The sequence below is a fragment of the Rissa tridactyla genome, chromosome 1 (assembly GCF_028500815.1).
Source record: "Rissa tridactyla isolate bRisTri1 chromosome 1, bRisTri1.patW.cur.20221130, whole genome shotgun sequence".
NCBI classification, from domain to species: Eukaryota; Metazoa; Chordata; class Aves; order Charadriiformes; family Laridae; genus Rissa; species Rissa tridactyla.
This window is the reverse complement of record NC_071466.1, coordinates 143,618,357-143,634,100: the sequence shown is the minus strand read 5'-3', so window position 1 is coordinate 143,634,100 and position 15,744 is coordinate 143,618,357. Positions and strand designations below refer to the sequence as shown.

The 15,744-nt window shown below is 42.6% G+C and overlaps 1 protein-coding gene across 3 annotated transcripts in view; it reads right to left on the bottom strand.

Moving 5' to 3' along the window:
* TSPAN9 (tetraspanin 9) overlaps window positions 1-15,744 on the bottom strand; it is a 189,599-nt gene that overhangs the window by 4,268 nt on the left and 169,587 nt on the right. For all 3 annotated transcript variants that reach the window (XM_054216227.1, XM_054216315.1, XM_054216136.1), the window contains 5 exons: window positions 3,796-3,987; window positions 2,503-2,577; window positions 1,658-1,759; window positions 947-1,078; window positions 744-827 (listed from right to left, as the gene is read on the bottom strand). In XM_054216227.1, the coding sequence (XP_054072202.1) occupies window positions 744-827; window positions 947-1,078; window positions 1,658-1,759; window positions 2,503-2,577; window positions 3,796-3,987 (585 nt within the window). The remainder of the gene's footprint in view (window positions 1-743; window positions 828-946; window positions 1,079-1,657; window positions 1,760-2,502; window positions 2,578-3,795; window positions 3,988-15,744) is intronic.

The window sequence follows — 15,744 nt, the reverse complement described above, 5'->3', positions numbered from 1 at the left end:
GACTTGAGTATAGGGAGGCTGCCTAAACTGCACTGCTGACCTGTGTTCACGGTCCAGCGGTAGTTTTAAAAGTCATTCCACACTAGCCATATTTTTCAAGCTTCAACACTGATCAGTAAACTTGAATGTGTGTTGTTCAGGCCCACAATGATGTCTGGAGATCTGTCAGAGTACAGATGGAGGCAAAAAGCTCTCCAGGCTCTTTGTCGTATGTGCAACCATTTTTCAGAATCAATACATACGAGTCACTCTCCCTTTTTACTTGTTTAACCAGGTAACTGTGACTGAAAACATCAGATTTCAGACATTCTCCCGTAACAGTACAGCAGTGATACAGCACCCCCAAAACCTTAACTGATTATGATGTATTTCTGCACTTCTTTTTTAAAACATGTTAACCTACTCAGTGTAGTGCCCGTGATTCGACTCATTTTGGCAATTTCTAGGACTTACTTCCAAAATTTAAAAAAACAGTTCCCTAAGGGACAGCGTAACATTTGGCTAAACATGGGAACTCCAAAGTGGTGCTCTGAAGTCAAAATGCAGGTAAGCAAAACCCCACTGTAGTATGTCTTTTTGTGGGACTAACTACTGACCTGTTTCCTTAAAGGAACTCGTAAAACAAATCTGATTTTTGAAATCATGATCAAACTGAAAGCAGTTGCGCACCACTTTTCACACAGCAGAATCAAGAATGCTGACAGCAAATAAAGCCATGTTAACAAACATCATACCAGTATTACCTGCATTATGAGGATGCACATCCCAATTGAACCAAGAACATGCTTATTCTCATCAAACCAGGTCATAACTCTCTCATAACAGCCCTGAAATGATGAAAAATGAGAATTGAAATCCCAAGGTCACATTTTCTTTCATGTGCATTCTCTCTATTTTCTTCTTCCCACCCCTCCCTAAGCCTTGACCTGGGCAAAGCAAGCCTTACCGTTTTCCACACTAATTCGGTGGAGTTCCGTCCACAGTCTTGGGAGTTTTCTGTACAACATCGGTCTGGGACAGTGTTTTCTCCCAGCACTGGGTACCAATCCGTAAAGTCATTCACACCACAGCATTTCATCTACGGCAAAAGTAAAGAATTAATAAATTAACGAGCATAATTTGTGAATCATGCACCACCACAAACTTCCACTAAACCACTATGTATTTTCAAAAGGGCTGCCACAGCACTTTCTTATTTTTAAAGTGGTTTGTGCTCAGTGATCACTAAAAGCAAATACTTCGCAACATTAAAAAAAAACCACAAAGAAAATAAATGGTCCCATGCCCAATTATGTTAGTCTTCTTGTCACAGAGACATGAACGCAAACACCAAAACATGCTGTGATCTGCCCACAACTGTTGAACGGCAAAAGCCGAGCTGCCAAAGCTGCAGTTCTACCTATGCAGGTTTTGCTGCTTCTCTGTTTCAGATCATCTCTGTGCCTGTGATAGGCACAGAGAATCTCAGAGAGAGGTAAGCATCTTTCATCTTTGATCCCAGGTTTCAGAGTACTCCCTGGATGTTCAAGTGCGCAAAATCAGAAACCAAAGCCTGCATTAGTCATCTTTTAGACTTGGCATGGATGCAACAGTTAATAGACTGCAGCAGCCTTTATGGCCAAATTGTTATTTTTCTTCTACTGAGAAAATATGTTACCTCTGCTTGAATGATATTCCATGCATTTTTCAGTCCAACATTATTTTCTGAATTGTATAGCTTCATACCTTCCTTCAAATCATTCTTTGCACTCTCACTGACCTGCATCACGTAAAAAAGTACAGAAAGTCAACACACTGCTGTTCAGAGGAAAGGACCAAATGGTATAGACTTGCGTGTAGAATGTATCTCTCTTACTTTCTCTCACCACAGACTTAACATGGGTAGAAATGCTCCATCATAGCTTCAAGACTCTCCCAAGTCAGTGGGACCTTTCAGCGCCTACCAAGGCCTAGTTTCTCCCTCAGACTGCAAAATGCTGGATTAATTTTCATGAGATAGGAGAGCAAACAGCTTCCCTCCTACTAAGAGTCCATCATACAGTCACTATCTGATCCAAACTAACTAACTGAAGAGTGATCAGCAGAAATCTGCTGAGCTTATTTTAACTTTGCCAGAGATAGCTGTTGGCAATACCTCTCAGCAGCCTCTTCTGCCTGTAACCTGTGGCCTACAAGATGATAAGCTTCTTGCAGAGACATCAAACAGCTATGTTGAAGGCTACCTCAGCGTTTAGGAGAAGACTAAAAGGGAGGTCTTTGACCATGGTTTTATTTCAGGGAGGAAATTGTAAAGCTCAGTGGGTTCCTCTCTCCTCTTTGCCCTCCTCATCGCTTCCTCCTTCCCTGCAGAAGCAACTTAGAGAAAACAGCCAAGATCTCAAGGTCAAACCTTCACCAAAGTGAACAGCAAGGAGAACCCACATACCTCCATCAAACAAAAGCAAACTGAATCTTTTTTACATGCTAGTGCAGATAATTAATATATATGTCATATTTGCTTACCTTGTCCATATAAACAAAGAACAATATGAGTAATATCAGCTCTGCCAGGAGAATTATCAGCAAAACGATGAAAAACTAGAACAAAGAAAAAACAGACAGTGTATACACACTTGCCAACCTGGAGCAAACCTGGGGCTGCTACAAACTCTGAAGATGATAGGTCTTGTCTTCTAAACCTTTCTTCGACTGCCAAAAACATGCAAATTTGATTTCAAACTATTCAGGCATACTGATACTATATTGCCACTAAAGCCCCCGTAGGCCTCACCATCAGTGAGAACGCTCATTGTCCAGCATTCTCTAAATCTTAGGGTTTGCCCTACTACCAGTTTGCAGGTTTCAACAGTGCTTTTATCTTGCCTTTTTTTGACTGCTGTCACAGCATGAAGCCCTGGTAGCCTCTTTCCTTCATACAGACTAGACTACAGAACAGGTGCTGAACCCATTATCACAAAGTTCAACGTGATGTGCCTCGGGAGTCCCTAGCAGGTGGGCTTTAACCACATCCAACTGCCTGATGGAGTAGTCGTTATATTACTCAGCACTTCTATTCCCAACTCTCTAGCTAAAATCTCTCTCTGTAGGGGCATCCCAAGTGTGAGCTCCAGTAGCTGGAAGCTAACCATCCCAAAGGGATTGGAACTACATGATCTTTAAGGTCCCTTCCAACTCTAACCATTCTATGATTCTGTGAAGAGAAGCACGATGAAGCCTCCTGGGTTTATGCAAGATGAGTGACCCACACTATGTTTTCTGAGCGGGGTTTCCAACCTCTGTGCTTCAGTACTGGACAAAGACTGCCAAGGATCAGATTATTGTTTTTCTTTATTGGTAAGGCCTGGCAGAAACCCTGGACTTCTTAACTTTGGGTCAGATGGTTTCCACCAACCTCTGACGAAGGCCTTAGATAAGGGCAAAGTAGAAAATAGTCATGAGAGGCTTTGAGTGGCATCCAAAAGCAGCTGTGCTTAAGATTTTTAGTCAGTCCTTCTAACAGACATTTCCAGAAGGGCTATCCAGGTTGACACTACAGTTTACGTTTAACCATTCAGAGGTAACTAAGAGTAATTTCTTTTGCTATCTAATACATTAGGGCACACAGTAACAAGGATACATTTGCTAATACACCAATGATCTCACTGTGACCAAAGCTATGGGATGTCATACTGCAAGCATACAGAAGATTGAAAGCCAAGGGCAATGGTACAAGGCTATTTTGCACTGGTCATTTAAATAAAATAATAGCAAAAAAACAGTCACTGGTCTTAGTGGAAAGAAGTATTGATATCTTACACTCAACAGGAGGCACTTGTTTTCCTTGATAGCACCTAGACAGCCCAGAAAGCCTGTCACCATGATGACCGTGCCAATGGCAATGACTAGGTTGGCAGCTGAAAGCGATGGAAAGCTAGGAGAAAATGTGGCGAAGTTTCCTTGCGACACCGACAGCCAGATGCCCACACCCAGCAGACCGCAGCCACATAACTGCAAAGAGATAAACAAAAGAAAGGTTTCACCGTTAAAATAAATGGCACTGGCTCCTTCGCCCACTCTGAAAGTAAAGAATTTCTCAAGCAAATTCTCAGGTAACTTCTGCAGTAATGCTCTCACTGGCTCGGTGCTGAAACAAAGTGAAACTAAATGTTCTTACCTAGACTTGTTCATGTCACCTATACTTATAAATCTATTCAAAAGCCACCGGATGGCAGAATTATCTTTTTAAAGACTCAGCACGTGAAATTAGGGCTACCCATTGGTCTCCCAACAGCACAAACCAATGAAATTTTTCTGTAGGAAGATAAAAAAATATTATTTGAAAGAATGCTCCATTGCACTTATTTCTGCAGTCATCTACAATGTCTCAGAGTATCCAGCCCCATATTTCCTCACCCTAGGGCAGACAAGGAAGTCCTGGAGACAGCTACAATCAATAGTATCATTTCAATACACATTTGTCATAAAATGCCCAGTCCCAGTAGCCAGGTTTGGTTTTAGTGTGAGTTCTCATAGGTTTACTCTTGTTTGCCAGGGTTCTATGTCGCAAAAATCAGATTTCTAGGTTTATTATCTATAGGAAGCTCAACTTCTGCTAATCTCTGTCTGGGAAAGAACCTGAAGGAAATACAAAGCTGCTAATAAGACATAAAATTAACTTTGCTTCTCATTCTTAAGAGTACCATGTCTGGTTAAGGAAATAAGGTTTCCCACCCTAAGTCACAGGGCAGGTCTTCAGAACAATGGCCAAGTGTTGCACTACAGGGGGCCTAAAAGCTGGCCATCTTTTAGTACTTGCTCAATATGCATGTTATAAAACTTCCCATCTGATCCGTGATCCCTGTGCACTGAAATAAGAAGTAGGAGTTGCGCATTCATTAAATCTGTGAGCTACTAAACAGTACCATTACAGTTTCCTGGCAAATCTAGCCTTTGCCAAGGGCAGAGGTGAAATTCACATCACCTTCACTGGGAGGGGGATCAGAGTGCACCCCCCCCACCCCGCTCAGAGTATTTTGCTTCAATTTACTTGGATCACTGCATGGGGGGGAAAAAAAAAAAAGGACCTAATCATTACTCGAAGTGATATCCCAAAGCTGCTGGTGCTCACCTGTCAGCAGTGAGGAACAAGAGGAACAAAAGTTCTTGCCATCTAGCAGGTTCACCACACCCAGCGCACCCCATTGTGCTTGCATAAATTACAACTTTTACTCAAACTGAAAGCTCAAGGTCAGAGAACACTACCTCCACTAAAATAGGGTTCAGTTCTGTCTTGTGATGAGCGCTTATCTGGCATGATGAAGAACTACACACCTAACTTTTTGGGAAAATATCTGCACTTCTGTCTGGGGTGATTTTACCAGCATGGCAATAGTTTAAGGTACAACTGTCTCCTTTGTTTTTGCTGCTTCACAGAACATGAAAGAAAAACTAGAATAGTATCTTTTTGCATTCATGTCATCTTATCTATGAGTCGGTCTAATGTTTTTATAATGGTACGCATGGTTATTTTATTTTATTTCCCCTATAACCCTTCTGTCCCCTCTGAGTCCCCTTCCTAGTTTGCTTGAAGCTTTTGAAACTGCTTTGCATCTAGGGAGATTCACCAGTTTCGTGAAGAATTGTGACCAGGAGTAGGCCTTATGCAAGATGCTCACAGACATTCCCATGGGAGGCAGGTAAAGCGTTTCCCAATGTACCAAGTCCACATGAGCTAACATCATGCAAAGCACAAAAATTGTTGTTGTGTAGGCAGAGAAAGAGGGTAAGAGATGGAGATTAACTATACTGCATTGGTGGTTATTTCCAGGCCTCCTTGCACCTAAGCATTAGCTTAGCAATCTGGGGGAAAAAAATCCCCACAATTGTCTAAAGCTCACAAGCACATGCATTGGGTAACACAAAGGAAATTTTCATTGTTATTATAAGGAAGCTGGGAAGCACCTCTGCTTCCAAAACTCAACACAGAGTGAGCTGGGGACCTTTGCATCACTGGGTGCGGATAAATGTCACAACGTCTGTTACCTGTAACAGAGCTGGATGCAGCTGCAACATGAGTGTGTGTAGCAGGAAAAAGTCAAACAGCTACTATCCCTATGAAATGACTGGTACAAAACATACACACGTGCATGTGGCAGGAAAGGGCTACAGGACTTTAATGTCTTCCTGCAAATCCATCCTCTCCAATTAATAGTCTTGAAGTGACTTCTCATTGCTTTTCATGGTACATCAGCAAGTCAATGTGAACTTGGGAGTAGTAGAGAACTGTGGGGGGGATGAAAAACAGAAGTCTCCTGATCACATTCTGCTGCAGGACCCAGTGGAAATCACTGCAGGTTTAAACTGTCTGCAGTTCATGGAATCAGTCAACCTGTTGCTCCTGCTTTAAATTTCATCTGTTGTGTCCTTGATTTGCTGCAGGTTTGGTGCTCAAGCCCTCTCAGGAATCCACTCTGTTGGCTCAGCTGCTTCACCCATTAGCTGAGAACTGCAGTCTGTTGCTCAGGCTGAGAACTTGATGGTTCAGGAGGTTAGAAGCAGCTCTCACCACACAACATTAATTTAAGGTTTTAAATGGCATTTCTAAGCTGCCAGGGCTGTACATTGCCAATAACTGATGACACTCCAATCAATGACTTCATGACACTCCATGGACGAGACTGTAAATGTTTACAAAGAAGTTTCTACCAAAACCTGAAATTGTTTAGTGTAGCTTTCATTCAGAACCTGAATTCAGACTTTAAAGATTATTTATGAATGTGTTCCTTGGACTTTCATACTCTATTAGGCTCAGAAATCAGAGCCGTAGCTCAAGTGTTTTGAAAGAGGGCAGTTAATTCTGGAATCGTCAGGCCAAAAACAATAGATCATTGCAGATAAACAAGGTGGTGGTAGGAGCAAGATCAGGGCAAAAGGTTTACAGACAAAGGGCAAGTAAAGGACAGAAAGGAGCACACGCAATCGATAGAAAGATCAGCCCATGAAGATTTGCACCTCACTAACCAACTCCAAATATGAGGATAGTAGCAAAAGAGGTAGAAGAAAGAAGCCCTTACCAGCATCTCTTTACCGTTTGAAAAAAACCCAGCACAATTCTTGACAGAGATTTGGTCTAGAAGAGAGGGGTGGCTAAGAAATTACTCCAGAAGTCTCATGTTTATGTTTATTTAGACAAAGTTAGAAGCAGATCATTGCTTATTTGAGGGAAGGGAAGGCTACCTTTAAGTGTAGGAAATCAGGAAAGTGACAGGCCCACTGGTGCTCCATGGGATGGACATAAAGACAGAAGAGGACCAAGAGCAGAAGGAGAATCAAAGCTGGAGAGCAGAAAACCAGACAGATGGCTTCTGTCCCTGTGGCACGGCTTCAGCTATGGAAACCCTCTATATAGACTTCCATACAGGAGAGATCATTTCTTCCCTTGCTTGTGGTAGCCACTCTACTATTTTGCTAAACTCACTTTGCTTTTTGGCAGAAGACCAGCCATCTACTGCACTTTCACCTTTTCACTATGCCTCTGGCAGGGAAGAAGCATTCGTCACCTGATGTGAAACATTTGCCAACAAATAGCAACACACCACTATGGAGATACAACCAGAATGCCAGACATCTGAACACGTTGGGAGAAGAGTCCTTTACAATGCAAAATGAAGTGCTATTAATGAGACAGCAGACATGTCCACATTTGCTCTTTCTTTCTGCAATTCTAATGTCCTGCTGAAGACAACCATGGAATAACTCCTTTCCAGCTGCTGTAGTGATTGTGTTAACATGCCAAGGTGCACAATGTGATTACAGTTCCCTTCAGAGCTTTCTGACAACACATATTAGTGTAGTACTACAATTATAGCTCAGTATCTGCACTGATCACACTCTCACCATGACTGATTGCCAGGCCCACTGGGCAAGCTAAGGGAAGTTCTCCTTTTCACAGACTTTTAACCTCCTAAAGCATCCTGGTTTGAGGTAAAACAGAACGAACTTTCTGTTCAGTAATTTTACTTCTTAGCTATGCCTCTTCTAACTCTCTGAAATTAACAGCATATTGTGCAGAAAACTGTTTGTTCTCAAAGTGATAAGACCTATGTTCATAGTTAAAACCAAGGCATGGTACGCAGAGAGGCTCTTGCTTATACTTATTGCTATAACAACCAAGGTCAGCTAATTTCGTTGTTTGCCCCATTAGAGGGTTAGAAACGGAAAAGTGTAGAGGGTTCCCACCTGCACGGAGGAGCAGACGGGACAGGTGACCCAAAACTGACCAACAGGGTATTCTATCCCATATGCATCACGCTCAGTATAAAAGCTGAGGGATCAAAGGGTCAGCCCTCTTTCTTCAGAAACCCTGTCTGTTCAACTGCCTTTGATCCTGATCCATGTGTTCCTGACTCCAGCTCTGGAGTTCAGTTCCCACCTGTTGCTGAGTCCAGTCTAAGACTTCCCCGTGCCTGCTGGTGACGTCCTCCTGGGAGCTTGATAAAGTTTTGTATATATTGTATCTATTTCATTATTTCCTTTTTATTTTATTATTAATATTTCATTAAAGTAGTTTAGTTCCTTCTAAACTCATAAATCTCTTTATTCTGCCTCCTCCTCTCCTTGGAGTGAGAGGTGGGGGAGAGCATCTGTCTTGTCATTGGCTATCCCTAAATTACACTGAAAGTTCAGATTACATAAAAAAATCAGGTGCTGGAGGGGCTATTAAAGACCAAAGCTGATCTATGCAAACAAGATTATCTACAGGGACTGAAGAGTCAGGAAGACTTGCAAGAGATTTGATAAAAGACATGACATCCTAAAAAATTCCACAAGGTGGCATCCCATACCAAAGACCACTAACAGTTTAAGTCAAATTTTATTTTTCTCCTCTGGAGAAAAGAAGGTTCCGAGGAGACGTTATAGTGGCCCACCAGTATCTTACAGGGGCCTACAAGAAAGCTGGTGAGGGACTTTTTAGGATGTCAGGTAATGGTAGAACTAGAGGGAATGGATTAAAACTAGAGATGGGTCGATTCAGACTGGATGTTAGGAAGAAGTTCTTCACCACGAGGGTGGTGAGACACTGGAACAGGTTGCCCAGAGAGGTGGTGGAAGCCCCATCCCTGGAAGTTTTTAAGGCCAGGTTGGATGGGGCTCTGAGCAACCTGATCTAGTGGGAGGTGTCCCTGCCCATGGCAGGGGGGTTGGAACTAGATCATCTTTAAGGTCCCTTCCAACCCTAACAATTCTATGATTCTATGAAGTACTGTGGCCACAATTGTCAGTAAAGGCTAGATAATTTTATTTATTGGTGAGAACATTTGTAGTTTAGTAGCATATACACAAATGATGACATTTCATGCTTTTCAGAGTAAGATAATGCATGCAGAACCCAGCAAAACCTCCAAGCAGCAAACAAGTTGGGGTAAAGAAAGGGTAGGATATGCCATTCTGGTAAGGTTTATTAATAGAATAATTTCAATAGACTTACCCTTGAAATAAGTCATTGCACAGCATCAGGAAACAGGAATCTGATATGGACGGCACTACCAAGAGGAAAAGGGATGAGACCATACTCTTGTTGACTTTTGCCGTTATTTGATTCCATGCACACAATGTGTGATGGAAAAGCTGCACAACTAGGTGTGTGAGAGAGAAAGAGTGGAGGAAAGATTTATTCTTGACATCAGACTTTCTACTGCTGGTTAAACACCAGGGGAGCTCTTAGCAGACTTGAAATAGAACAGGTACATACAGAAATGAAATACTGAGAGAGCACTAGGGACAAAAACAAGCAGCAAGTGTCTCAGTTTGTACCTCCACTTTGAAGAACATGGCCTGTGCCATCTATGGTCCAGTTACAGAGAACAGAAAGCTCCCCACCTTTTTCTGTGCTGTGTTAAAACAGGTGATCCTGCTTGAAGCAAAGATGATACAATGAAAAATACACGGAACAGCTTAAATATAGCCCCCATAAAAATGTTCAAAAGCACAGGAAGTTTGTTACGAGGAATTACTAACAGCATGACTGCAAAAAGTAAGCATTGATCTGGGAACTGATTTCAGGACAACTGCAGTGACAAAAAGACACTCTGAATTAGGTTTTGACAGGCCTCTATTTAAACAATAAGTCAAGAGCAAGATGATCTGCACCAAAAGACCAAGCACGAAGAAGCCATGTGGACAAGCAGAATGCACCACCAAAGGCTGGCAGAGAAAGGTTCTTCAGTGTCCAGGTGGCTCTTAAAACCATCCCTTCTGTTGGGGTCAGCAACAGTTTGGAAAAGCTGCCAGTAATATCTTCCTTCTGTTTGGTTAGTTCTACAAGATAAAGGGTACCTATATTAGCTCTTCTTTTCAAGATAGAGAACGCTCAGACCTGTCAGTGTGCAGAGGAGATGAGTTTGGTTTTGTCATTTTTTGGAGTTTTTTGACATTTCCCCTCTCCTTCATTTATGGTATCTTAAAGAGCTCATAGGTTTCCTATGGAATGAAGAAGCTGCACATCTTGCAAAACAGTTTGAAAGGCTGTTCTTTCCGACCATGCAGAAATTTTTAATGAAAAATCCTATGAGACATAAAGATGGACATCATCTTTAGCAGCTGGAAACCTGATTCAAAGACTCTTCTAATCAGTAGGAAGAGTTCGCATCTTCTGGGCATTTTGGATATGGTGCTTCATTTGGAAGCAGTCTGGCGTGGAGATTCAAAACAGTAAGAAATACTGTTCAAAAAACCACCACCTTGTCTTCCTGTCTCAACAGACACAGCAGTCCCTGTTCTTGTTTCAATGCACATTAACCTGAGTTTTGGAAGATACTAACTTGATTGTCCAGAAAGATTATCACCACAAATAATAGGATTTTTCAAAATATGACAATGCATTAACTGCTCTGTTAATGCACTGTGATTAATGTTGTGCTCTGAGAGCACAATATTAATCAGAGCGGGGGACGACTTCAAGGGGACTCAAAGCTCAGCACTAGAGGCATTCCATTAATTTACTGTCGGACAGAGGTGCTCATCTTTTGCTTTTGCAGTATTCTTCCCTGAGTTACAGATCAGAATGATTGTTCCGGAAGGGAACTACATGGTTTCTACTATTTCAAAACAAACTTTCTGCAAACTAAGTTCTTGGATGCCACTTGCCATCTCTGGATTTGGGTGGTTCATCCATCTCTGGAAAGGGCTGGTGCTTAAAAGAGATTTTTAGGTAAGCTCAGATAAATTTTCCTGCTCTGTCTTGATAATTCACAGAATTAGTCAAAACTGGGATCATTTTCTAAACATGATCCAAAATATAGCAAGGACACCAAAATCTTAGAAGTTCTTCAGCCATATACTAGAAAATGAGAATGGAGTATGGAAGTGGGTGAATATACTTAATAATACCTACTTAGTGCTACTGCCATAACAATATGGGAAAGATTTAAACTCCTCTACAGCATTCCTATGAACTGGACATTGAGGCAAGACAAAGGAATTATTTCTATGTCTCCTTTGAGTCTAGCGCTGTAACAGCTGTAACGACAATCCGTGTAACAGAAGGTACAGAACTGGAATCTGTGCAAATGCTGAAGATCCTTAATTCATCTGCCAGAAAAAGCAGTTATCCTCTTCCGAAATTCACCCCCCAGCGGTACTGCTGGGACGGTCCTGAAAAACTGAAATGAGGTATCAGAGACTGTGATCTTTTGTAGGGCTGGCAGAGGGAGATTCTGAAACTTCTACCAATCTGTGGTTTTGGGATGTGTAAATATGCAGCCAGAAGCCTTAAGCTTTGGCTTGGATGTCTTACCTGGTCACACTGGAGTCTTCAATAAAGGACAGGTTTTGCAAAAGGAAGCTGTAAGAGCTGGGTTGGTTTGGTTTCTCAAGGACAGTTTAATCTCCTCTTTACTTAGTAGAAGGGCAGCTTGAGTAGTTTATGTTGCACATAAGGAGAAGCTTTCACTGAGCAAATAGTACAGCACTGGAAGAAGTTACCAAGAAGGTGTCATAATCTCCAGTCTTAGAGGTTTTCAATGCTTTGCTAGAGACAATCATGTCTGACCTGACCTAGAGTACCACTTTGCTATGACTTGCAGAGATTCCTGCCAAGTAACAAGTCTATGATTTTATAATTTTCTCAGGTACCATATTCCTCCTCATTTGTGAAAAATCCATCAACCATGCCATTTCTCATGAACACAACAAATCTATTACCTTCAGAAGCCTTACTGGGAAAGCTCTCATGCTCATTCTGGGGAGTCAGCACACTTGGGTGTCTATCTCCAATGCCTGTATACCAGTGCATGCAAGACAGGGAAAAAACAGGAGGAACTGCACATCTGAGGGCAGTTATAGGGCAATGACATCACTCCGATCACAGAGATAGTGGGGTAACTCACATAACTGGAGTGACCTGATGGATGGGTACAGGCTCTTTAGGAAGGTCAGGCTGGGAAAACAAGGTGGGGATGTTGCACCTTACATGAGAGAGCAGTGAAAATGCATAAAGCTCTGGGACGGGTGAGGAGTCAGTCAAGAGTTATGAGTCATACTAAGAGGCAGACGAATACAAGTGATGTTGTAGTAGGTAGCTGCTATAGACCTGCTGATGAGGAAGAAGATGAGGCCTTCTTCATCCAACTGGAAGAAGCCTCATATTCAACAGGCCCCGGTCCTCATGAAGGATTTCAATCACCACAATGTCTGCTAGAAGGACAACACAGCAGGGCACAACCAATCTAAGAGATTTCTGGGATGCACTTCTAACAATTTCCTGACACAGGTGACTGAGTCGTCAACTAGAAGTGGTGCTGTGTTGGACCTACTGCTTACGGACAAATAAGAACTTGTTGCTGGTTGGGGATATGAAAATCAAGGGCATCCTTGATGTCACTCCCCTCTTTTGGTCACTTTTGGTGGTCTGTTGTGATTGGCTTGCAGGACCAGCCACTCCCTACTGGTTTACCTGGAAGTACCTCACACCTGGACAGCCCTTCCCCACACATACACGGGGAACATTATTTTGGTTTGGCCGTCATTTTGCTGGGGCAAAACCATTTTATGGCAGGAAGCTGCCATTTTGTTAAATGTCACTGCTCTGTGATTGGCTGATGGCCATTTCTTGACACTGTTATACCCATACGTGTTCTCAGGCAAACCCTGTGATTGGGCGCCTTCTTCCTTTGCACCAGGAAGAGCTCAGATACAAAAATACATTGTACAAATATTTATGTACAATATATACTTTTGTGTACAACATATAAAAATAAATATATTCTATATATATTATATATAAAAGTAATACATATAGATACAATATATATAACATATATATAAAAATAACTAAAGGAGTGTGAAAATATGTATAAATATATATTTATTTATACACAGTGACACATTTTATATATAAGGCTTCTATATATGTGCACATGCATATATATATGTATAAAAATTAAAAATTTATAGACATTAAATATATATACCCATAAAAACAGGTATAAAATGGACAAAATATTCTTTAATAAGAGCTAATGGAATGAATACTTAAAGTTTAAATATAAACAAAAATAAAAGGCTGGGTTGGGGTCCTCCACTTTAGCAGACTGCAGAACAAGGCCTGACATGTCTGAGGTGGGGGGGAGACTTCAAGAAGGTGGAGGGGCACCAAAAGGGTGATGGGCATAGACAAGCTGAAACATGCTCAGGGGTTACAGACCCCTCCTGAGAGGCCACCAAGGGGCCCCCGGTGCAAAGCCTGTTACACGCAAAGAGCCAAATCCTTTGAGTGGGACTGAGAGGCCCCTCCATCTTCCCACAAAACACCTGCCTGAACTGTACTGTACAGCTGGGGAGGCCCCCCGAGCTCTCTGTGAAGTGGAAATACAGTAACCACACAGCTGGAATAACATCAGCGAAGATGCCATCTTTAAAATAAAGCATGGCAGTATAATTTGCAGAAAGGCTATTATCTGTACTTCTCCATGTTGACGGAACGTATGAGCCATCTCATTAACCCCCGCAACAAAGCTTCAGCTGTTGAGCCTGCTGTGGAGCCTCACTCCAGCAATGAGTTTCCCTGTCATATGGAAAACAAAGCTCAAAATGGATGAAAAGCCTTGCACTTTTTCTACAACTAGGGATCTGGCGTAAGCAAGGCGTTTGACACAGTCTCCCACAGCATCCTCATGGGGAAGCTTAGGAAGAGTGGGCTTGATGAATGGACAGTAAGGTGGATAGATAACTGGTTGAAAGACAGAGCTCAGAGGGTAGTGATTAGGGGCACAAATTCTAGTTGGAGGTCAGGGACGAGTGGTGTTCCCCAGGGGTCAGTACTGGGTCCAATCCTCTTCAATATATTCATCAATGACCTGGATGAGGGCATAGAGTGCACCCTCAGCAAGTTCGACGATGACACAAAGCTGGGGTGGGGTAGCCGACACACCAGAAGGCTGTGACGCCATACAGAGAGACCTGGACAGGTTGGAGAGTTGGGCAAAGAGGAACCTTATGAAATTCAACAAGGGCAAGTGTAGGGTGCTGCACCTGGGGAGGAATAACCCCATGCACCAGTACAGGTTGGGGGCTGACCTGCTGGAGAGCAGTTCAGCTGAAAGAGACCTGGGAGTCCTGGTGGACAACAGGATGACCATGAGCCAGCAATATGCCCTTGTGGCCAAGAAGGCCAATGGCATCCTGGGATGCATCAAGAGAAGTGTGGCCAGCAGGTCGAAGGAGGTCATCCTCCCCCTCTACTCTGCCTTGGGAACTGCTGGAGAGGGTGCAGCAGAGAGCTACCAAGATGATGAGGGGACTCGAACACCTCTCTTATGAAGAAAGGCTGAGGGATTTGGGTCTCTTCAGTCTGGAAAAAAGACAGCTGAGGGGGGACCTTATCAACACTCATAAATACTTAAAGGGTGGGTGTCAGGAGGATGGGGCCAGGCTCTTTTCAGTGGTGCCTGGGGACAGAACAGGGAGTAATGGGCACAAACTTGGGCATAGGAAGTTCCATCTAAACATGAGGAGGAACTTCTTTACCCTGAGGGGGGCAGAGCACTGGCACAGGCTGCCCAGAGAGGTGGTGGAGTCTCCGTCTCTGGAGACATTCAAAACCCGCCTGGACGCGTTCCTGTGCAACCTGCTCTAGGTGACCCTGCTCTGGCAGGGGGGTTGGACTAGATGATCTCCAGAGGTCCCTTCCAATCCCCATGATTCTCTGACTGATTCTGTGAAAATCCATCAGCCTAACAAAGCAGTTCTGAGCATTAGCCCTATTTCCTAAACACACATAACTGTGAAGATATCTTTCTGAAAGGCAAAGTTTGGGGATTAAATGCAGTTTCTCTTCAATTCTTGCAAATGAGCCTATGCATACAGACTTCAAACTGAAAACAGGCAGCAAATTGCAATGCTGTCTTGTAAGGCACCACTTCTTGAAGCTCCTTGTCAGAAGATACAAGTTTAGGGCGTCTTCCTATGTAATATCATTAATTGAAAAATGGAAATCTGCCATGATTTTAAATGCTTTTATTTGATTTTCCTAATTATTTCCATAAAGTTAATTTCACTTGAAATGAGAATCCAACCCGAAAAACAGCTGGACACAAAGATCTCCTGAATTCACCTGCTCCAGGTCTTCAGGTCTGAGTTCGATAGCAAAAGCAAATACATATTGCTGCTTAATCCTGTTAGACCTGCAGAACAGAAAAAGAACTGAAGTCTGGTCTTCCAGCTCTTGGAATAATTAGAAGAATATTTTACTGCAGTCCCTAATCCCTG